This window comes from Miniopterus schreibersii (assembly GCF_964146895.1).
Source record: "Miniopterus schreibersii genome assembly, chromosome: 15".
NCBI classification, from domain to species: Eukaryota; Metazoa; Chordata; class Mammalia; order Chiroptera; family Miniopteridae; genus Miniopterus; species Miniopterus schreibersii.
Genome location: NC_138115.1, coordinates 9696332 through 9718843, shown reverse-complemented (window position 1 = coordinate 9718843; position 22512 = coordinate 9696332). Strand labels below are relative to the sequence as shown.

The 22512-nt window shown below is 44.3% G+C and overlaps 1 protein-coding gene across 11 annotated transcripts in view; it reads right to left on the bottom strand.

The window, feature by feature from the left end:
• CADPS (calcium dependent secretion activator) overlaps positions 1-22512 on the bottom strand; it is a 434736-nt gene that overhangs the window by 132024 nt on the left and 280200 nt on the right. For all 11 annotated transcript variants that reach the window (XM_081160526.1, XM_081160532.1, XM_081160524.1 and 8 more), the window contains exons 10-12: positions 21382-21490; positions 15066-15278; positions 2131-2267 (exon numbers count right to left, since the gene is read on the bottom strand). In XM_081160526.1, coding sequence (XP_081016652.1) covers positions 2131-2267; positions 15066-15278; positions 21382-21490 — 459 coding nt within the window. The remainder of the gene's footprint in view (positions 1-2130; positions 2268-15065; positions 15279-21381; positions 21491-22512) is intronic.

The window sequence follows — 22512 nt, the reverse complement described above, 5'->3', positions numbered from 1 at the left end:
CCTCTGGAACCCTCTAGTCTCATATTAGTGATCTGCAGAATCTTCGATTGACAACATGCAGCTCAGCAATGCATCCGAGAGACGGCATCTTTCCTATTTCAAATTATAAGTTACTGCAGAGGGCGGGAGAGTAGTCGAGGCAGTGGGCTGCCCCTATAGGCAACTTCTTTGCCACTCCATCTGCTACCCCAAATGCTAAATCTTAGAAACAACACTGCTGTGAAAGATTAAAATATATTTTCTACGACTCGGATGACACCACGTCTTTTGTAGATGCCAAAATAGCTGCTTTGAAAAGAGTTGAAGAAATATCAATTAGGAACTCAGTCGAAGACACAGAAAAATTTATGTATCCCTGCTGGTCGGTCTCCAAAACTAACTGAAAAAAAAAGATTGTAATAATGAGAAAATGGAATATATAGAGGCAGGAGATAAGTCCCTTTAATTGCTGTTATTTTCTGAAACTTTGGGACGATGATGAATAGATATAGGTATGCAAATGGGGGAGAAAATGATTTTATGCTCTTCATAATTAATTCTGGATTTTGGAGCATATTTTTAAGCCTATACATGACTAATAGGACATAAGCTTCAAAATTTCATTTCTGGTTTATTATTATTATTTTTTAAATTAAGTCTCCTTAGTGATGAATTTCTCAGTGAAAAAGAAAATTGTTTAAAAAAAGGATGGTATAAAAAAAGTCTTGAAAATAATGCACCTCAAAAAATTTTTCAAGATAATAGAAATTATACATAAAAGTGAATGAGTTAAGTTCAGGGGCATATTCTTACAAGTTTCACGAATGCAATTTATAATTCGCAGGTAATCACATAATCGTAGGAAACACGTTTGAGAAAAATTGCTTTGCAGTGCAAGGTAAGCTTTTTTCTGTTTTTCTTTTTTTAAGTCAAAACGATGTATTCCTTTCCAACTTGGCAAAGTTCAGATTCTTCTGATAAAGTGATTCCAAACCTGATATAATCAATGAATCTGTTAGGAGAGGCAGATTAATAAATTATTCCCCATAGTCCTGCTTTGGTTTTAAGACTATTTTATCTCCTATTTTAATAGCTCGGCTTCTGGTACAGAAAAAAAAGAAAGAAATTTAAAATAAAAATTAGTTGGAATAGATTTAGGATATAGCTGTGCCACTTAAAAAAGGAAAAGATTTTCATTCTATGTATGTTAATATGAATAATATGTTAAGTACAGCACATTAATTAGTTAAGTGTATCACATAAAAAATATGCAGATATATTAACCTTAGGAGCAGGGGTGTGGCTTCTGCTCCGTGTAAAGCTATCGCATCATTTCCCCTCACCTTTCCCATCTGTAAAGTGGGATTACTAACAAGTGCCTTTAAAAAATGAAATAATTTATGGTTTGCAGAAGGAAATAAATTTGGTCTTTTTTTTAGGCTTCTGACTTTGATAGTATAAAGCCCCAAATGTATCTTCAGATATCCAGTAACAACATAATAGCGGTCCCTCGGATGTAAATGATTTCAATCTAGGCTTAAAACAGGATTGCAAGAACCCTGCGGCCCTTGCTGGACAGCTGGACCCCCCAGAGCCTAAAGCGTTGCAAAAAATTCCCCCAAAGGCTGAAAATGCTTTAAATACCATTAAGAAAAAAAAAAGAAATAAGCCAGCCATACAAACCCAGCCCAGTTGAGCTTATAAAAAGTGAAGTGGAGTTTATTTACAAATCATTTGAATCTTCAAAAATAAACGTTCGTTTCTGAGATAGGAGCACAGGGTCCTATCTGGTGTGGGTAGGGAGGGGGATCTCAAGGTCTAAGAAACCGAGTCGATTTTTACAAGTTCTCCACAGCAGATGCCAAACTTGATTACCCTCTTGGGAATATTTCTCATGTAGCAGCTGAAAAGGGAGAAGCTCAGATCGGGAGGCTGGGGAATTGGATCGTCTCTACTGATAAACTTCCTCCCGCTCTGTTTTCTTTCTTTGGTGAGGAAAACTATCTCGACTCAGGAAACCAAGAACACATTCACAATTATTCAAGGGGCTCTGTGACGGAGAAAAGAGCTTCTAACATCAAGGTAAAGAAATACTTCATTTAAAAAAGTGTTATCATGTTTAAATTGCTGTAGACCAAAGAATATACTTGCCAGGCAAGAATAGGAATCATTAAGTCTGTGATCCAGAGTAAGGCGTTGCACCATCTCAAAGAGGGAAGCGTGGTCAAAGTTACAGGGGTTGGACGAGATAAATTCATCCATGCCATGCTTTTGGGCTCTATCTGCGTCTGTTCATTTACACATGTAGAGAGAGACACAATTTAGAGAAACACATCACATTTTCTTTGACATTTCAAATACACAGGAATTCACTAGGCTTTATGAACACTAGCTGTTTCCCGTTGCCTCCCACCAACATCCCCAAGATATTCTTTTTACCTCCCATTGTCAACTTGCATCACTTACTGGTGAGTTTATTGCATTTAGGCAAAAATATATTGGCATCAATATGTTTATCAAATGATCACAACTCCAGTGCCTTTATGCCGTTCTTTGAAGACTGAGCACACGACCATAACTTCACCTGCGTTTCACCAAACACTGAAAGCAGATCGGATCTTTGCTAATAGAAACCTATTTAGCTTTTTGGGTTTTTAATAGATTCTGCCATTCCAGTGGTTATGTCTAGAGCAATTTCTCTACAATTATTGGGATTATCTGGAGAAGGGTCAAAGCTGATTTCCAGCAAAGTGACAATATTTGTATCCACCCCTTCCAAGGCCCCATTGCCAATTTGGTTTCACAAAAGGTTTGGGTCCCCACCCTCCAAAATTAAAGAAAATAATAATAACAAAAGATTTTCGTCGAAACCTGGAGAATAAGCTAAAGGGGAATTTGGTCTGCGGTAGCCGAAGACATTGCCTTCTAGTGGCTCACTCAGCTAGCGAAGCTCAGGAGAGACACAAATGTACTCAGCAAGGGCTAGGAGCTGCCGTTTACTGTGAATTAATAATCTCAATGTATTCACACTTTTCCTTACAGGGTGAAGGCTGTAGGCAAAACCTCCTAAGGGCTAACTAATTAATCTCAATATGTGTAACAAAAATACTCTATACTCAATCTGCAGAATAACTCAAAGACTTCGAGCAGATCCTAAAGAGGCAGGAACGCAGGGCCGAGACGTTAAAGGAATCGGCTCACTCCGCCTCGTACTTTTCCCTCTCCTGATGTGCAGGCTGTGAAGGAGAAGAGTCTTATAGCAAATCAAGCAAGAGTTTATTCCTTCCCTTGCCTGCGATATCCTGCCAGGGACCAGGAACGCTGTCAGGACACAGGGAAACTCGGTTTTTGACTTGAGAGGGTGTTTGGGTAATATTTTCCTACGTGGCCTTCATCCCAGGCAGCTTTCTCCCTTCCCTGCTCCGGGAATGGCTGAGAACTTGGGTTACAGGAGCAGTGTGACTTTATGATGATGATTTAAGATGACGACTTATTTAAGATGATGATTTCTCCTCACATTATAGATTTTGTGTATCACGGAAACAGAAGTGCGCGGAATGTTAGGTTTATGCCTCGGCACTGCCAGAATTTTCACATTTCAGTCGTTTTCCGCAGGAGCGGCGAGTGGTCAGTGTTTGAACACGGTGCGGCTCAGGAAGCCACGGTCCCCAGGAGGCGAGCTGAAGCAGGAGCCTTTTCATAGCCAAGTCTTCCCAGGCGGTGACAGAACACCAGCTCTTAGAGGGGCCAGCACACGTGCAGAAATTCTATTAGAGCATCTGAAAGAATCCTCTTGGCGTGCTACTTGCCTCAGATTTGTATTCAAGGGAGTGTTTTCAGGGTGAGCTTAGGTGCTTTACTGGGGAGGATTCTTTTGTTCTGCTGTTTGATCTCCAAGCCACATTGCTCCTTTGGCTGGGGTGGTTGGTAAGAGAGGTGGCCGGGAAGTTGCTGCTGGGGGAAAGCTAACTGCTTCCAGGGTGTGTGTGTGGGGCGGGGGGGGGGGGGGGGAGAGTGAGAGACAGAGACAGAGAGAGAGAGAGAGTCCTCTGGGCAAGACAAGCATGTTAAAGCTGCTCTGACTTCAGGTCCCCCCACAGAATGGCACTCCTGCAATTCAGGTGGCATCTCTGCGTCCCTTGGGACAGATTCTGCCCTCTCACCTTCATCTTGTTGGCCAATTTAATTCAAGAAAAACTACCAGGGGGCTCATCCTGTGGCAGCCCCAGCCCCACGCCTCCCCAGTAGGACAGACAGATGAGGCATTTTGGCTGGCACCAGCTTCTTGCTCTTGGATTTCTCAGAAGAGGCTGCAAGCTGATAAATCGGCCCGGCCCTTTCTTTGCCAGTTTGGCTCAGCTATTTTATTGCTCCTCAATTATGAGGGTGCCACCGGTCATTCAGCTCAAAGAGAAGGGGGCTCTTTTGTAGCTGTTAAAAATACGGCACGTGTTCCACATCTCTTACCCTTTCTTTTTGTGTTGAACCTCTTGAAAACTTTGCGATGAACTATTTTGCCTGCTGCCCACTCAGGAAACGGATCTGAAAAGGCGACTTGGCTCCTTCGCAAAGACCTGGATACAGATCCACTCCCGCCTCCCCAACCCATCACAATGCATCTTCGCCCTGCCAATTCTTGGCGTAGGGTACATCTAAAGAACAATTTCGGTTTTACTTATATTTCGAAGCCAGCTTACTGAAAAACAGGCTTTAGATGGTTTTCCTTTTCAGAAAGTAACCCTATCAACATACAGGTTCATTCCCCCACCTTCCTTTTCTTTCTCTCTCTGGGTCCTCATTTAGAACGAGCCTGGGATGGACTTGGAGGTCCGGGTTCTAGCTTAAGCTCCATTTCAAAATAGCTGTGGGGCGCTGGCTGAGTTCTCTCTCGAGCCTCAGTCCCCTGTGTGTAAAATGAGCTGAGCTCTCAGCTCCCTTTCTGCTGTTACTGTCATTCGGTCTCCCTAAGATCCCTCGCGCAGCTTCTGTGTGTGTGGGATGAAGCTTAAGGCAGTGGGCATTTCTAGCAGGTAAGAGGAGCAGCCCCCAGATTTTGCTTACACGAAATCATCTTTTACTCAGAATTAGGCTCCTTATCTTAATAATGGTTCCAACAACTCAAGAGTGCTTAAAAGGGAGGCTGGCTCCCGTGGAATTGTTGAACTTATTGGAGCTTATTATATTCAGAGAAAGAAAGAGGTGTGGAGGCCAGGAATGCTATTTGAAGGTGTCAGTGGAAGGCATCTGATTTTTAAGCTCCATTTGAGCAGGGATTTTTTTTTTTTGGGGGGGGGGTGTTGTTCTCACTATATTCCCAGAACCTAGAACAGTACTTGGTACATACGTGTTAATATAATGAATTTACGTCATCAGAATAAATGAATTCACTCTTTCAAGAAGTATTTTCTATTTCTTGACTTCATGGAATGTTGATATACTAATTTTAATGGGAACAAGTTCATTGAAGCCAAAACAGCAGGAGGTTAAGTGGTGGGCTCTGGGGCTCACAGGCTGACTTGAAGGCCAGCTCTGCCTTTGTGAGCATGTGGCGTGAGGCAGGTTGATTAGTATTTCTGAGTCGCTTGCTCCTCACTTGTAAGCTGAGGATAGTGTTTGAGTCTCCCCCAGAGGGCTGTGGAGAGGGTCTGATGCGAAGGAGCTGGAAAGCACCTGGGCGCCTGGCACAGGGTAAGTGCTCCATAAACTGTCCTTATGGGTGAACACAGAGGCTTCTTACTGCTCCCAAAGCCAGTTTGCTTAATGTTCTTAGAGAGTGAAGGATGTCACCAAATTTATAGCTAATGTTCGTTATAGGTTGTTTCTTAAACCATATTGGTTCTAGGAAGCTGGGAGTCCCTTCCAGTCGCTCAGCTTTGTGCTTCTCCTTTGCCCTGTAGAGCCAGCTCCTATGTCCTGTCTTTGTGTTTTTGCTGGATTCTGCTCCGACTTCTCTGTGGATTCACAGACAGTTGAATTCCTTGGTAGATAATATGTTCCTTGAGGGTAAGTTCCTGATCTGTCATTTCCCCTGCCAGTTCCCAGAGGAGCCAGGTCCTTAGGAGGTGTTTATTAACGGACTTATTCTGACACTCCCATCCCAGGAAACTTCCCACTGACTTTATTAAGGAGTCACACACATGGGGATTCAGATGGCATCTTGCAAATCCCAAAGTGGGAACATGTGCTCTTAGGGGAAAAAAATCTTCTAGAAGGAAACAGAATTGTAGGTGCAGGTGTCTTTGGATACCATTCAGATTGTCTGCCTGTGTCTCCATACATGCCTAGGACCATATGCATTACATATGTTGTCTATTTTAAAATAAAACACTGAAGTGGTCCAGCTGTTCCAAATTCTGTTTCAAAGAACTTGTGGGTGCTTCCCAAGCAACACCATATAGTCATTCTTGACTGTCCCAGTCTGTTCTCCTACAGCGCCGAAACTTAAAAATTAAATGCTCCTTGCAATTCCATTTTCCCCTCTGCAAACAATTGGATTTGGTTGATTTAAAAAAAGGAAAACTCCAATGTTGACATTAGCAAGGGGGAAATAGCCCAGAGTCAAAGTATGGGGAAGTTAATTTTTAAATTCAGGACACCTTGAGATCACTTCCTTTGCCAACGTTTGGCACGTGTCAACAGAATGAAAATGAATTTTAACACTAGGGTGAGCAAAATAGAATTAGGAGAGTCAAGTGGCTGCTTAAAACTCCAGTGATGTTTGGATTATCCCTTGGTTTAGGAAGATGAATACTGATATTATTATTATTACTATTATCATCATTATTTAGAAATCAAGGATTGACTATTGCATTTTTAAGAATTGACTTCAGTCTTTGCCTTTTACCTTTTCCAGACCTGGATGACCAGTTCCTAGGCTCTGCTTGGTCTGCAAGGCTCCAAATGCACTGAAATGGGCTATGTAACTGTCTAGGCTCTGCAGCTGGAGCATAATTCAACACATCTTTCAGACAATGCTACTTGTTTCACTTCTGGGGGCTAACTGCATCAAGAGTTTGAAGCCTTTATAGATGGGCATAGGAGACGAACTTCACTAAACCTAGATGGGTGACGCCGATGTTGGTGTCTAACTGCATCAGGAAACAATGTCCATGGCACAAAAGCAGGCTGCTGGGCACGCAGACCTACAGAGGGCAAGTGCACTTGCAAGTGGCACCTGACCAAAACCTTTAACTGAAGATTTCTCAGAAATGATTTTGGTTTGGCATTTAAGGAATGTTGAAAAAATATCAGTTCCCAAAGTGTGTAATGATGTAGGTTTTATACTCTCATTTAGTCTGCTTCATTAAAATGCAAGTGATGTCCCTAAGTGGCCACCCTACCATTTATGTTGTTTTTAATTGATTGTGATGTTTCCCTTTCTCCCCCTCACAACGGGAAAAAATACATATTTTTCATGATTTCTTGTCTTAATAACAAGCATAGTTATGTGATCTTGTTTCAGATATAAACATTTTTAGAAAAGTTTGCAATAAGGTCTACCAAGTCAATGTAATTTTCTTGGGAGGAATACTATGGCTTTCAAATTTTCATTTTATTGAGATTTTCCCATTGTTCTAACAACTAAGAGAATGAAGAGAGAAGGTCAGTCTCTCTTTTTATTGTGTAATATTGCATTTTTGGACTTTTTGTAGGCTGGAGAAAAAGAAATTCTGCTGTTGCAAATAACTATGATTGTATTCATAAGCTGTCTGAGAGAGGCTCTTTCTCCAGTGAATCCCTTTTACAATAAGCTAGAGGTAGCTGTTTTATCACTGAAACTCAGAGCACAGTTATGGCTCCTGTTACTCCCGATGGATGCTGGAGGCAAGAGAATAGCTAATGTGCCTCTAAAGTCGTTGTGAACCCAAACTGCAAATTAAAAGGTGACTTTGTGTCTTTCTTATATGGAAAATGTGTACTTGTCATATCTGCTTGACAGAAGGAGAGTGAATGTATGGTTTGGACAATAACGAACAATGACAGTAGTCAACCTCATCAGAAGACATGAAATAAAGAAATGACAATGATTGATGGCAGCTGGCTGTTTACAGATTTTTCTAGAAGAGTTTTTCTCTGCATGAGCAAGTAACCAGGGGATGTTGTGCCCTTCTTGAGATCTCCCAGCAGGCGGAAGACTGGTCCGGCCATGCCTACTGCCCTTGAGAATCAACTTAATTCCTTCACAGTCCCTTCAACTGCACCCAGCTAACTGGCAGGGCCAAGACAGGGTGGCATCCTCAGAAGCTATGAAGGGCCATGGTGAAATCTGCAGAAACCTGGAATTAAAAGCTACTATGGCAATGCACTCAAGGGGATAGACATGGGGTGTGTATTTCAGTGTTAATTTTTAGAATTCTTTTTAAGAAAGCTGCTTTGAGTAAAAATCATAACAGAGATTTTGTTAATGACCTCAAAGTAAATACATGATATTTAATTTTCCCTGCTGAAGTTATTACAGTTTCAATTAATTTACAGAGTACTTGATGTTTTTACATTCCTTACAACACGAGCAAAAATAAATTTTCTCTAGTTGACTAATTAATAATGTATCTGACTGTAAATCATTATATGACATGTAAATACTCAGGTGATTACTGAATAATATGTTAAATGTGTCTGGAGTAGTTTAATAAAGAAATGAAGCTTCATTTAACGTGGTCTATTTAGATCAGATGGTATTTGGGAAATTTGGGGCCTGATTGTGGGAGTCTATTCTTTTAAAAGTTCATTTTCTTTTACAATGAGAAGGAAAGTGATTTACAGTGTGGTTCGGGGTCATGCAAATTAAGTTAATATTGAATTAATTCTTCGATATTGCACTCCTGCAATGTAGCAACTGCAAGTTGACAATACAAGAAGACAGCAAAAATCTCATGAGATAAAACTATAGAAAGGAATTAAGGCACATGAGTAACTGGAAATCTACCAGCAATGCGTTATTGTGCAAATACATGTAAATTTACGCAGAACAAAATCCATTCAGTCATCTATTCATCCATCCTTTCTTTCATTCTTTAAAAAAAATAGAGCAAAATCCTAAATTCCCACTAAGTTCACATTCTATGGTAAGCTTTTAAAAATGCCTCATCAGACATTCAAAGGAAAGGAAAGATAATTAAATTAATTATCTGCTTGGAGTGTTAAAAAAAAAAAATCTGTCTGCTAGCCAGGGGTACATTTATGCAAAAGAAGAAAAAAAGAAAGAAAGAAGGGAAAAGAAAGCAAATTAAAGAAACAAAACGAGTTAGAAGAAGGACTGTTATTAAATGATCAGGAAAAATGATATGACCTACGACTTCTAGATCAGCATTCAGAATACTCAGGTACATAGTTGCCTGCTCTCTTGACCAATTTTTCTAGCTCCCTCTAATGTCCGGTCTGCTCTCCACACATTCTTTGGTGGTCAGACTACATGAATAAAGAAACTGTATACTCTCCTGTATTAATAACTCAAATAGTGAGAAAAGGTTTTCCTAAGTTCTACTTTTTTTCTCTCTTTCCAGTGTATTTTTAGAAAACTAAATACCAATGTGAATGGTGTTGAAGAAGTCACTGTTGTCACTGTTCTTGGGGGAGTAGCAGAGGGACGTTCGAGACCAGAAGTCAGAGCCGCCCGTGGCACTGTGAGACTGTGACCAAGCTCCGTGGGCTCGCCCGCGGCCTTAAGCTCCTGTTTCTGCGAGTGGGAGTCCACGCAGCACCGCTCTCCTTTCTAAATCAGTCCTCTCAGGGTCTTACTTAGAGCACACCGTCAAGCCGGGTAGAACGAACTCTTCAGTGTTCAGTTAGTACATTTACTTTCTTATCTGTGTTCTGCAATTCCTTAACGTCTCGCTCAGTTAACACCTTTGGGCCTCCTACCCACCTTTCTAATTTGTTAAGGTATCTTTGGTTACCACACCGCTGGTACACTGACCATTCTAATCTCTGGAATGGGAAAGCAACAGCAACGACACATTATCAGAGTGCAGGATGATCTGTTTTCAGGCATTAAGCAGTCAGGTAGCTGTGAGTTCCATGAAACAAAGGTATTATTTGCCATTTTGTTGTGATGTCGATTAATATTCTTGGAATGAAAGAAATGAGATGTTAATAGTTGGCTTTACTCAGAGGATCATTTGATGCCAATATGAAAGCCAAGGAGAGGAGGCAATTATGCACACGTCACATGCACCCTAGTTTCGGTATGAAGCTTACATTTCAAACCTGAGGTCAGGAAAAGAACATGAAAAGTTTTACTACAGAGTCTAGACAGGAGGAAGATATAAGAGGAGAGGGAGGAAGCACATGGCAGGTGTCAGATAATCTAGTCCGATTATCTGAGCTGTGCTAGCTATAGGGGAGCACTTACCCTTCAGTCCAGCTAGAAGTTAGCAGGGTAAGAAGGAACAAACCAGAATAACATAAAGACTAGCAACAAGGCCCAGGAAAGCAGACAGGAGCTCTAACCTAACGGCTAAGGTTCTTGGGTTCGAGCAAAGACTGAACAAGAAAACTTAAATGAAACAAACCAAAACCGAAACCAAAACTAACCCCTCCCCCCAAACCAACAGTAACCAAGACCCCTCTAACTGCTGAAGACTGTTCAGGTGGTAGAAAAATAGAACAGTTCTCAAAAACACCCAACGTTGGGTATCTGTGATGGCATTAACAGTTATTAATTGAGAAACAGACATTAAAATGAGACTCATTGCAAGTGATATATCAATCAATTGACCAAATAGCAAAGCTTAAAGTACCCCCCAGAGGTGCTGATTTTCCCATTCCTCTCACACGGGGATCAGATGTCTCACTGAGAGGCCACTTGGTATAATAAATGTGGCAACACCCAAACACAGATTTGGATATTGCTTCCGAGGTAAGCAGCATTGATCTTAAAAATTGGAAGATTGCAATTAGTTGTTTAAAAAAGTTGCATAGCTGGGCACTGACTTATTTTTTCTCAAGTTTTAACCAAAAAAAGGGGGGGGGATTAAATCAACAACAACACACACCAAAAAAACCACAAAAGAACAAAAAAATTTTAATGTTTGGTGGAACCCTCCCCAAATCATTGTAGAGTCTCATACAAACAAATGAATAGCAGGATCTATTTTTTCTAGTATTTACAGTTGAATATAAATACTCCACTCCACTCTTTCTTAGACGTGTCTTTTAATTTTGAAATCGAGCTTTTGAAATTGCAAAAACTAAAAACTGCACCCAGAAGTCCATTAAACTAAATTTAGAAACCCAAATAAACTCACAATTGCTCCCAAGTTCCCCAAACTGTCAAATGTTCCATTCTCAAGTTTCCCTTGAACAGACAGCGACATGACAAGACTGGAGTGTTTATTTTCCTCTCCCCAAAAGTCCTCTCCCATTTATCTGTAGCTTCCCTTTGCCATGTAAATACTAATAAAGTAGTGACACAGTTAACTCGTTGAAAGTTGCCCTTAAGACTTATTCACTTGCAAGAATGGTGAATACTTTGAACAAATATTCAAAGACAGGATTTGATGAGATGCGCACAGAATAAAGTATTTAACAATGACCCTTACCTTTTGGAAGTCAAGGAAACCTTTTTAAAATGCAATACTTGATTGTTTTTACTCTTTTTGTTAGAGAATCTGTGCTCTACTTAAAGTGTGTGATGGGACCAAAAGCAAATCAACATAGAGACTGAGAACCACAGGTCAGTGAAAGACCAACATTTTCCATCTGTCACTGGGCTGTGATTGCTTTTATTTCTCTATAAGCTGGCTTTGTAGACCAGCTGGTCAGTCTGCCCCAGCTTGCCCAGGATTGAGGGGTGCCTGGGGACACAGGACTTCAGCGCTAGAACCAGGGAAGTTGTGGGCAAATCTGGAGGAGTCGGTCGCCCTAAGTCTGAATCACACCTAGCTCGACTGATCTCTTTAGCAGTGACAGTTTGAATTTAACAAATTAAAGGCAGCTGTGAAGTGATTGTGACATAAGTCTAATAAAAATGAAGATACACCTCCAACCCCTAGCCATTTTTTTGGTATGTACAAGCACGCATGACACCTCAGAATGTAAAGTTCCTGTTCCTTTTTTGGTCTTTCACGTGATGGGTTTCAGATACCCGTAGCTGCAGGTGACCGGGGGGAAGACTGGGCTGGTTGAGTCCTGACCAGGTTCCTCATCTGGCCGCCAAGTCATGGGAACAGACCCTCACTTGCCGGTACCCTGGCTGCAGTTTTGGTGAAGTGCCTGGACCAGCAATAGATGGAATGCGGAGCAGTGCCCAGACTCTCTTTCCGGCGTAGTAAAGTCATTACGGGGTTACTGGGTTCAACACTGTGGGAGAAGCTCTGGGTAAGCATCGTCATTTACTACAGGGTGGTGGTGTACAGTTGTGTAGATTGGGCACTGCACAATTCACGTCTGTCTGCATGAAAAATGCCTCCTCTGCATGGCTGAGGGTGGTGGGCTTGTTCTTACAGTGCCTGGTAGATGTGATCAGGCCTCACACTCTTTGGAGAACCCCCATTCTTGGGCAGTGATTAAGGAGGTGCCACCAACCAGGTACTGATAAAGCCCAGAGGCATGAACTACCTGACGTTGCTCATCTCAAAGCCCACCTTCCATGCTCTCTAATAGAAGTTCCTGCGTTAACTAGGGGAGTGACGTACATCAGGCTCATGTACTCAACTGAATCTTCCTGCTGATGCCTAATGACTAGCACTTCAATTTCATAGCCAAGTGAATCCTGTCCACAGAGGGGAATTTAAATCAAGAGCCCAAGCATTTCCATGAGGACACATCTACCCTCTTCTGCAGCTTCCACCAGTGGTCGTCTTGTTTTAACCAGTATTACTCCTGAATGTCCTTCTTTCCTACCCTAGTGAGGAAAGGGCGGCTACACACAAACCAAGTAGTAATTTCTTAATCAGGGCAGATGAGAGAATAGACACACTGAATGGAAGGTGAAATGACTTCAGAAAAAAGGAGATTATTTGGAAATAAAACCTGAATTTTCCAAATATCACCCGAGATACATGTTTTATGAGGTTGGTTTGGATGGCTGTTATAATTGGGAAACTTTTTTCCTGATACACAGATAACTCCATTTCAGAGGGCTCTAATAGGAGGGTTTTTGTTTCCAAATTTATTATAAAGGAGCCTGTTGAGCAAGGTGAAAGGAGGAATTCCATCACAGAGGGTTTTAAAAAAATTAAATAAGCATTGGATATGCTTTATCTCAACCAACAACTCAACAGAAAGAAATGATGCCCCCTCTCTTGACAGCTCTCAAACCTGAATGCTACAAGCAGAGAGTGGGGATGCTGTGGGTGGTTACTATCAGAGGGGCTGTAACTTCTTCCCCAAGTCCCTCCTCAACTCTTCCTCTTTCTTTCAGGAGTTATACATGGAAACCCACAGTGACTGTGTGATAACTTACAATGTTCCACAGGGAATGGACCTTCCTTTAACAACCATCAGTACTGGACAGGAATTCCTGGGAGCACCTGATTGATAGCATTTGTCATCTAAAAGGAGTTTTTCCCCATCAAAGGTGTTACAAGGTTTAAGAGGAAAGTCTTATTAGAAATGGACATGACAGTGGAATTCACTGGAAAGAGCATTTACCTCTATTTAGTTGCTGTAGCTGCAAAATCATTTCATCCACATTTCATTAAGAGCAGAAGAGGGACCATGTCAAAGCACCGTGCTGAAGGTCAGGTCTGTCCTGCAGGATGCTTGCTTTCCCTTCTGCTGCTCTGCTCTTGCTGCAGATGTTTGTGGGGCTGACTCCCTATCACCTGGACTTACGCTCAGATCAACTGTCTAAAATCCCCTCTCCTGCCCAGCCGGGCGTGGCTCAGCAGCTGAGCGTCGACCTAGGATCCAGGCGATCGGGGTTCGATTCCCGGTCAAGGCACATGCCCGGGTTGCGGGCTCGATCTCTAGTCGGGGGCATGCAGGAGGCGGCCGATCAGTGACTCTCTCATCACTGATGTTTCTATCTCTCTCTCTCCCTCTCCTCTCCTCTCTCTGAAATCAATAAAGACATATTTAAAATCAAATCAAATCCCCTCTCCTCACTCTGTCACCAGGCATGAAATGCTCTTCAAGGTATTTCTCAGGGTCTGAAACTACCCTATTTCCTCGTTGACTTGCTTGCTATGTAGACTCCTCCACTGGGACACAGGTATCCTGAGACCAGGGGCCTCGTCTGTCTTTCTCATTAGTGTGTCTCATCACCTAGGTCCTAGATAGTTGCTCAGTGAACTAGACTGAATGAGTGGGCTCCATGCTAAAGTAAGGAATCACCATGACTATTGCTGAAAAGGACTTGTCCCTGAGCTATCGCTAATGACTTGGTAATCAGGGAAAGGCAAAAGTCACTACTTAGGACCAATATTTGTAATGAAAATGAACTGCTTTATTGGGTGCTTTATGTTCCCAATGTTGCCATCTTCTCTGTTTTAATAAATGTCTCTGGTGTATGCTGGATTTCACCTCACCCTGTGCATCAGAAGGGTTGGGAGATGAAAACTAGCCTAGGTAGCAGGAGACGTGGCAAAGAGGAAAGAAATTAAAATGCATGCAGCGGAAAGGGGAGAAGAAACTGGAGTAGAACTAGGGCTATTTAAGGATATGGTTTCATTTTTGGGTTCTGGTATTTAAAAACCCTGGTTTTTATTTGTTTGTTTGTTTTCCACTGCATGTGGTAATGTCATCCTTTATTTTTAAATGGATCTAAGTTGCAGATTTAAATTTTTTTCAAGTCAAGCCCTATTTTAATAGGAAGAATTGAGGCAAGGACACACATAATCTACTATTTTTAAAGGACTCACACACATACATGTTTGGTTGTGAATTCCAAACTCTCACAAAGAGATAAAAATTCACCTAAAATATACTTCCCTTTGTTTAGTCCTTAAAGTGTCAAGTATTGCACTTTAAAACTACTTTCATCTAACATTTTTGTCCCAACGTTCCCCCCTAAATTCACCGTTTTTGTTTTCCACAAACACGATGTTATGAATCTTTAATATTAAAGCAGCTAGAATTTTCTAATTCAGCTTCGGAAGATTGACTCTACAGAACAATTTTGAACAAATGACATGTCTACTTACAGAATTGGGAGATGGGGGCATCCAGCTGGGGCACGTTCCCTCCCTTGGCGTTGAGTTTCTGGACCTGGGTCGGGGGCACAGGCTTGTGCGACTGCCCGGTGGCCCGGTACATGGCCTGGACCCACAGGATGCGATCCTGTTCGTCATCGCTCGCAAATATCACGGTGTCTCCTTCTTTGACTGCATTGAAGAAGGCTCGGCCACCCTCCAAGCCTGCAACAAAAGCGGGTGAAAGCTCCTAAGCTGAGCGGCAATGTTCCTGGCGAACTGAGCCCTGAGAAAGGTGGTTTCAGTTGCTTTTCCTTGGGCCAGAGAGCACAGGGGCAATTGACCCGACTCTAGTGGGAAGGCTGACTCCCGCTTGGCTGGAGCGGGGCCATGATGTTAAAGAGGCGTCTTTGAGTCTGGCTTTTGTCTCTGTCTTTGTCTGGCTGGAGATAGAATTGTCAAGCAGGATGCCCACTGGCTGGGGAAACATCTACCTATACATATAATATTATTTTTCTCATCTTTTATACAAACAAACAACAACAAAAACATCTCTTAACCCCCCCCCCCACCTCTCCCTTCTCTTTACAATATCAGGGGATATCTACCAGGCTTGCTCAAATGCTCAAATTTTAGTGCACATGGGAGCCCCCTGGGCATCTTGTTTAAATGCAGCTTCTGGTTCCCTGGGTCTGGGGTAGAGCCTGAGAACCTGCGCTTCTAACACGCTCCAGACCATGCAGATGGTGTTGGTTCAAGGACCACGCTGCAAATACCAAGGGTCTCTCTCCTCCTGTTCTGCCTGCAGCCCCTCCAACCAGGCGACTGGCCCATTGAAACCTGACAAGGTCCCCAGTGACTTCCACTTTGCTGAATCCAATGGTCAATTCACAGTCCTCATTTGGTTCGATCCGTCTACCTGTCAGCAAGATTTGATACTAACTCTATTCTCTTTGAAACGCTTTCTCCACGGCTCCAGGTCACCTGCTCTCTTCCCCCCTCCCTGGCTGCTGCTTGTCAGTCTTGTTTGGGGGTTCCTCCCCCTTCTCTCTCCCTTTGAGTCCTGGAGCATCCTGGGGGCCTGGGGGTCTGTTTTGGGGCCTCTCCTCTTCTTTATCTACACCCTCTCTCCCGGTGATGCCATCCGCTCTTAAATACCACAAACATGCTCACGGTCCTACGTTTCTACATCCATCCTGAACTGCAGACCTGCCCGTCTAATGGTTTCCTTCGCTTCTCCACATGGGTGTCTAAGAGACATCCACGCACTACAGGGTGGGCGAGAGGAGGCTGTCAGTTGTCAGTATGCAAAACACAGTTTACTCTTGTATTGTTATTGATTAGCTGTTGTAGTATTTTCTACGTGAACCACAGTAAACCTGCTTTGCCTCGTCCTGTACATCCAACCCTGACCTCCGGGTCTTCTGCCCAAGCTCCTCCCCACCTCAGTAGAGCCCAGCGCGTCCCTCCAGGGGTTCTGGCCCACAGCCTCGCTCTGTACCCCTCACGCCTCTCGCTCCTCACTCCCGGTGGTGTTCTCATGGTCACTAATTCCTCAGGACACCACACCCGAACTTGGCCCCTTCTGCCAGCCCCTGTGCTGCTGCCCTGACTCGAGCCATGCTCACCTTTCATCCGGACTATTTTACAGCCTCCAATCTGATCGGCTTGCCCCCCTCCTCACTCTCAATAGTTGAGGGTAATTGGTTTAGCACAAGAGTCAGGTCGCGTAACTCTTCCGCTCAAGACCTGCCAGTGACTCCACCTTTCACTCCAGAAGAGTCAAGGCTCTGACAAGGCCTGCAAGGCCCACTAGAGTTGACCCTCCACTACTTCTACCCTCATCTCTTACTCTCTCTCATATGCACATGTATGTACTTACTTCATGGCGGCCACACGAGCCTCTTGCAGTTCCTGGAACCTCCAAGTATGTTCTCACCTCAGGACCTTTGCACTTGCTGTTTCCTGTGCCTAGGTCACTCTTCCTCTAGATACCTGTATGATCCACACCCTCACTTCCTTCATGGCTTTGCTCAAATGTCACATTCTTGTTCAAGCTTTCCCTGGCCTCTCCCCTCATCACTCATCTCTCTTACCTTGTTTCATGTTTCTCCATAGCTCTTATCACCATCTTATAAGCTATATAATTCACTTCATAAGGACTGGGAGGTTTTGTCTGTTTTGTTCACTGCTGTATCCCTGGTACCTAGAATAGTACATGGCACGTAGTAGGTGCTCAACAAGTACTTCTTGAATGAATGAATGCTCTAGAGATCCATTTTCCCCATGGGCAGCCCTCAAGGTTAAAATTTAGAGAAAGGGAGGTGGAAGCCTCTCTTTGAACTCAGGTCAAAATTACATTGTATCTGTCAACATATTCCAAAAGCTGGCATTTTGGGGTTGCTGGGAACTCTCTGGCCAGATATAAAGCTTCCTATCTTCATCAGGTTCCTTCATCCCCCCAATTATCAGTTAAAACGGAGAGAATGACTGAAGTGATTAGCACCCCCAAATTTCCAACAAGGCCCAGTCACTAATCAGCTTGGCATTTGGCATTGACAGAGGTGACAGGAAGACTTCACCATTTGTTGATGATGTCAATTCAGGTGTCTGCTCCACAAGAGTGGGTGTGTGTTCATGGTTTTGCACTTGGAGTTCCTAGGGATTCTAGACAGGAAGAGGTCACTTCTTTATATGGAGAGTATAGTGGTGCAGCATTTTTAATGAAAAGTTTTCGGTAGTTATGATTATGAGGGGATGTTTTCCCTGATTTTTTAAGGAGGGTTTTGCAATGTGTCAATTGGGCAGATAATGCACAGTTAGCAAGCTGGGAAGGCCTAATGAGGCAAATGGATGGCATGATAGGGAGGAAAATTCTGGAGGGGTCAAGAGAAAGAAGAGGAGCTTTGAGGAGCCCTGAGAAGTGAGCAAGGAGCTCAAAGGGGAGTGGTCAACAGCTTGCACGCAGGCTCATGGAGGCCTTGGGGCCAGGCTGCTTTGATACTGTCCATGAAGCCAGGCAGACGTCCCCGGTGGGAACTTTCCCTGACCCCCTTCCCCGCCCTCCCCCGCTGCAGCTCCTGTCAGAAAGTCAGCTCCCCGGGTTGCCTCAAAGTGGAGAGGTGGAGAGAGAAAGATGCTTTCAGATTTTTATTTAACCCTCCCACAGCCCTCTGGGATAAGTACTATTATTCCCATTTTGTAAATGAGGAAACTGAGTCACAGAGCAGGCGCAAAGTGGCCCAGGAACACGGGATGGGGCTGTGAGCGTCAGAGGTGGGCCTCAGTCCTGGCTGGCCGACTGCAGAGCGATGACTGTAACCCGGGGGCTGCGTGGCCCGGACCACGTGGCCGGCTCGCACGACAGCTCTCCGCGGATCAGTCACTGGCAGCACTGGAAGCCTCCTCGTGGAGGCAGCAGGATATAAAGAGAAACTTCTAGAGCAGCAGCAGCGGAGCGAGACCGGGACCCACCAGCGAGGGCAAGGAGGGAGCAGAGCAACAGATGCAAGAAAACCGAGCGGGAGAAAGCAAAGTGAGCGTCCACACAGGCATCCAGGCAGCCGTCTTAGGTAAGGTGGCAGTTCCTGGGGCCGTCTGCCAAATGCGACCTGTGCCAGTGCACGGCTCTCCGCAGATACCCCACAGGCACTGTCGTGTCAGGAACAAGAGGACATGGCCCGGAATGGCTGGAGCAGACCAGGCGAGGAACGCTGGCCGGCTCCCTGGGGGAGAGACTGGCCAGCAACACGCATGGACGCAGCCTGTTTATTATGGTAAAGTTGTTGAAGATTTAATGTAGTGGTTTAAACTGTGCCACTGAATTAGTTTGAATGAATGTCCTTTTATTTGAAAACTTCACCACTTACTCTAACAGGAATCGAGAGATTGTCGCACGTTCTCCGAACCACACCCAGGGAAAGGTAAAGTGAAGCGTTTTTATCTTTAGCTCAAAATGAGTAGCCTGCGTGCAAAACTTACGTAGTTATCTCCCAATCCCCCAAATGAATACTTCAAGGACCCTACACAGGTAAAGTCGATTTAGTGCAAATGCTTGTGACTGGGTGACCACCGGGTCCCAGGCTGGTACAAAGGCAGGGCCATCCACAGCTGTAAGGCTTCCTACCCCTTACACCTCCATCAGCTGGGTCCACTGACAACCTGGATACAGCCAAGAGGTGGAGAGGAGGAGACGGACCCAGGAGTCCTCTCCACTTGCACACTCGTCTCTCGGGGGCAGCGGGGGAGACTCCTCACATCTGTGTGGACGCCGGCTAAATTGCACATCGTTTCAACCTCTAGCTGGCAAACTTTCCTGTGTAGAAGAAGCCCCTGCAAGGCTTATTGGAATATGAGGATTCTGACCTCTCCCTTCTGGTTCACAGCTTAGGCTTGGGGCCCAGGAACTTCTGTTTTCAATGAGCGTTCTTCGAGATATTCTGAGATAGACTTTTCTTATGACAATTAGGAGCGTTTAAATCTCATTTTCAATCAAACGTTACTTTGGAAATAAATAGGACTTGGCACACCGAAAGCAAAGAAGAAGCTGCTTATCATTCTCAAGGACATAATCGATCTACTTTTCATTTACGTCTTTGGTAAAGAAATTTATAAATTATATCCCGTGGGATCAACGTGATAAAAAAGAAGAGATGCTTTTCTAATAAATGTGCACATTTCTTTTGCTTGTGGATAGAAGAGCTTCCTTCCCCTCCCGCCCTCCTGTAGGAAGAGGCTTGTGCTTCCATGTGACAAAATGACAACTACAGCTGCCCCAAGAGCCAAAGGGCGGCACGGGCTGGACCTGAGCCCCGGCCCAGTTACTTCCTTTGCAAAACAGGATGACCACCCTGGTCCTGCCTGCTTTGTGGGTGGGACTGCGGTGAGGACCCAGTGCAGTCAGGTGGAGGGGAAAGGGGTGCGCTGGCTTTAAACGAATTGCTGTCAGAGACGTGATCGTTTCCCCCTCGCATTGGCCCTTTAGCCTCTCACCTTAACCCGTGGGTCTTGGGGAGGTGGGATCCATTTCTCTGAAGGGAACTCAATGGTTTGAGAAGATCACAAACCATCACAGAACACCCTGAGGGCTGGCTTTTTAATGCAGGAGCCCCATCCTTTCAATGAGACGTTGCATGAAATTGTTTCAAACTCACAGGTTCTGTTCATTATGAAGGATTTCCAGGCAGACCCTTTAACTCACGCCTTACGCGGTCAGCTCAGTGTCAGCTCAGTGTCAGCTCAGTGTCGTGCTCGGGCGGGATGCTACCTCCTGGGGCTGGGATTCGGAAGGTGCTCATTTCCCTAAGTGGCTGGGCCTGCGGCCTTCCCGGCCACACCCTTTCAGGTTAACACCCCCTCTTCTCGCAAACTCTTTTTCTTTCATGTGTATTTTGTTGCATGTGGAAGAGCAATATGGGAGTTGAAAAAAAGGTTTTGGGCCAAATAATGCAGTATGGTTGGAAATGCTTCCCTTGTGCAGATTTGGCATAAAAATAAACTTCTCTGGGAGAGGGCTGTTGGTGCTTGGTGTTCATTAATATGCTGAAATGATTTCACACCCCCCCCACTCTGAAGGTTCTTTGAGGCTGATTTCTATTCATTTTTTTTCTGGGAAGAAGATAAAATGGGTGGTGGTGGGGAGAGGTGTGAGGGGGCAGGATGTAGAGCTTATGAGAAATACTACCATTTGTGTGGTTCTCTTAGTTACATAAGGCTTAGGAGCTTGGATGTCTATGCTTGTGGATTGGTGTCTTCTTAGGAAAAAAGACATTTAGGGGGGGCTTTCTTTCCAAGTGCCAGCACCCAACCTTGAACTGTAGTTAGCAGATACAGATGGACAGGGAGGCCCACTTGGACACGGAGACACGGTATAGGAGCACATATCACTGGTGAGAAAACCGCACGCGCACACACACACACACACACACACACACACACAGGGTCCTTGGTGTTCCTATAGGACTTCTTTTTCAGGAATTTCTTTTTTAGCATTCTAAGATAGAGTACATATTTGATGTGGTCACAGCTATGTAAAAGAAAAAAAAATATATAAATATAAAAATATTAAAAATATATATATATGTTTCCTTTTTGGTTTTACAAGGATCCCTTGAATAAAACCAATGTTCTTGATTGGGACAGTATTTACTCAACCAAGATAAAAAATTCCATAAGGACAGAGACTGTGGTCGTCCCCGTCATCTGTGAGACCCTAGGAACACGGCTTAATTTAAGCCTAGCATGGAGTAAATGCCCAACAATATAAGTTGAGCATTGATTTGGGAAGGGGGAGAGTCTTGTGGGTTCATGGCTTATGGGGGGTGGGTACCTGGCTGGGGGTCGGTGTAGTCCACAGTGTAACCATCCAGCTGTAGAAGTTCCTGAGGCTCTGCTTTCTTCTCCCGATAACTGCACATGGCAAAGGTGTACTGACTGACCTGCGGGGGGAAAGCAGACCATGAGGTGGGTTCCCTAGAGCCCATCTCCCTAGAAGAAACCTCAGCCTTTGAGCACATCCTTTCCCCTGAGGCCCTGTGTGCAGGAGCTGGGTTCAAAAGGAGTTTTGTCACATGGCTGTGTGACATGGAACAAGTTACTCAGCCTCTCTGGTCCTCTGTTACTTCATCTATAGTCTGGATGCAATCTGAGAACCCACCTCCTCACTCACTTAATTTGAGGATCGAATGAGTTCACATTGAATGCACTTATTCAGGCTTATTTCCTGAAGCTTAGTAACTGCTTAATAATAGTTTGCTATTATCATCATTGCTGTTATTTTAATTGGGATAAGCCACACAAAATTGCCATTTTTGCAGGTTAAAGCTGGTTGAATAGTGGCAACTGACTGTGGCCCTAGCCAAGAATGCCAAGCTCACATCATAACGCAGGCCTTTTGGTCAGAAGTGAGGGACTACACTTTCGTGTATTTATGCCCCAACTTTTGAATACATTTTCAGCATTTCATTTTTCCACGCCAGTTCTCAGCAGCAAGCCTCACATTTCAACCCCCACCCTCTTTCCACTGAAGGGTGCTTTTGGTTCCTTTGAAAAGTCTCCTGTTCATCGCAGACAAATGCCGGAGTGACATGCTGTCATAAGCGATGAGCGCTTGAATGCTGGGTGCCAGTCACGGTAGAGCCATCCTCGCCCCACGGCTCGGCTGTTGTCTGGGCACAGCCCGCACCACCTCACGGGCGGGCATGCCAGTGCCTGGTGGGCGCTCTGCGGCTGCAGGCCGCCTTCCAGGACCTGTCACCACGGCGCATCCAGACCCAGTGTGGACACAGCGTTTCTGCATCCGGCTGGTCTGCGAGGAGCCGTGGGAGAGCGCGCTTCCCTCGGGCTTCAGGCTTCGGGCGGGTGGGCATATTTACCATCCATGGATGTCAAATGTCTTGGCGAAAAGGTGCCATATCCCTCATCTCTTAGTTCCTTTTATTAAATGAGACATGTTCTAAGT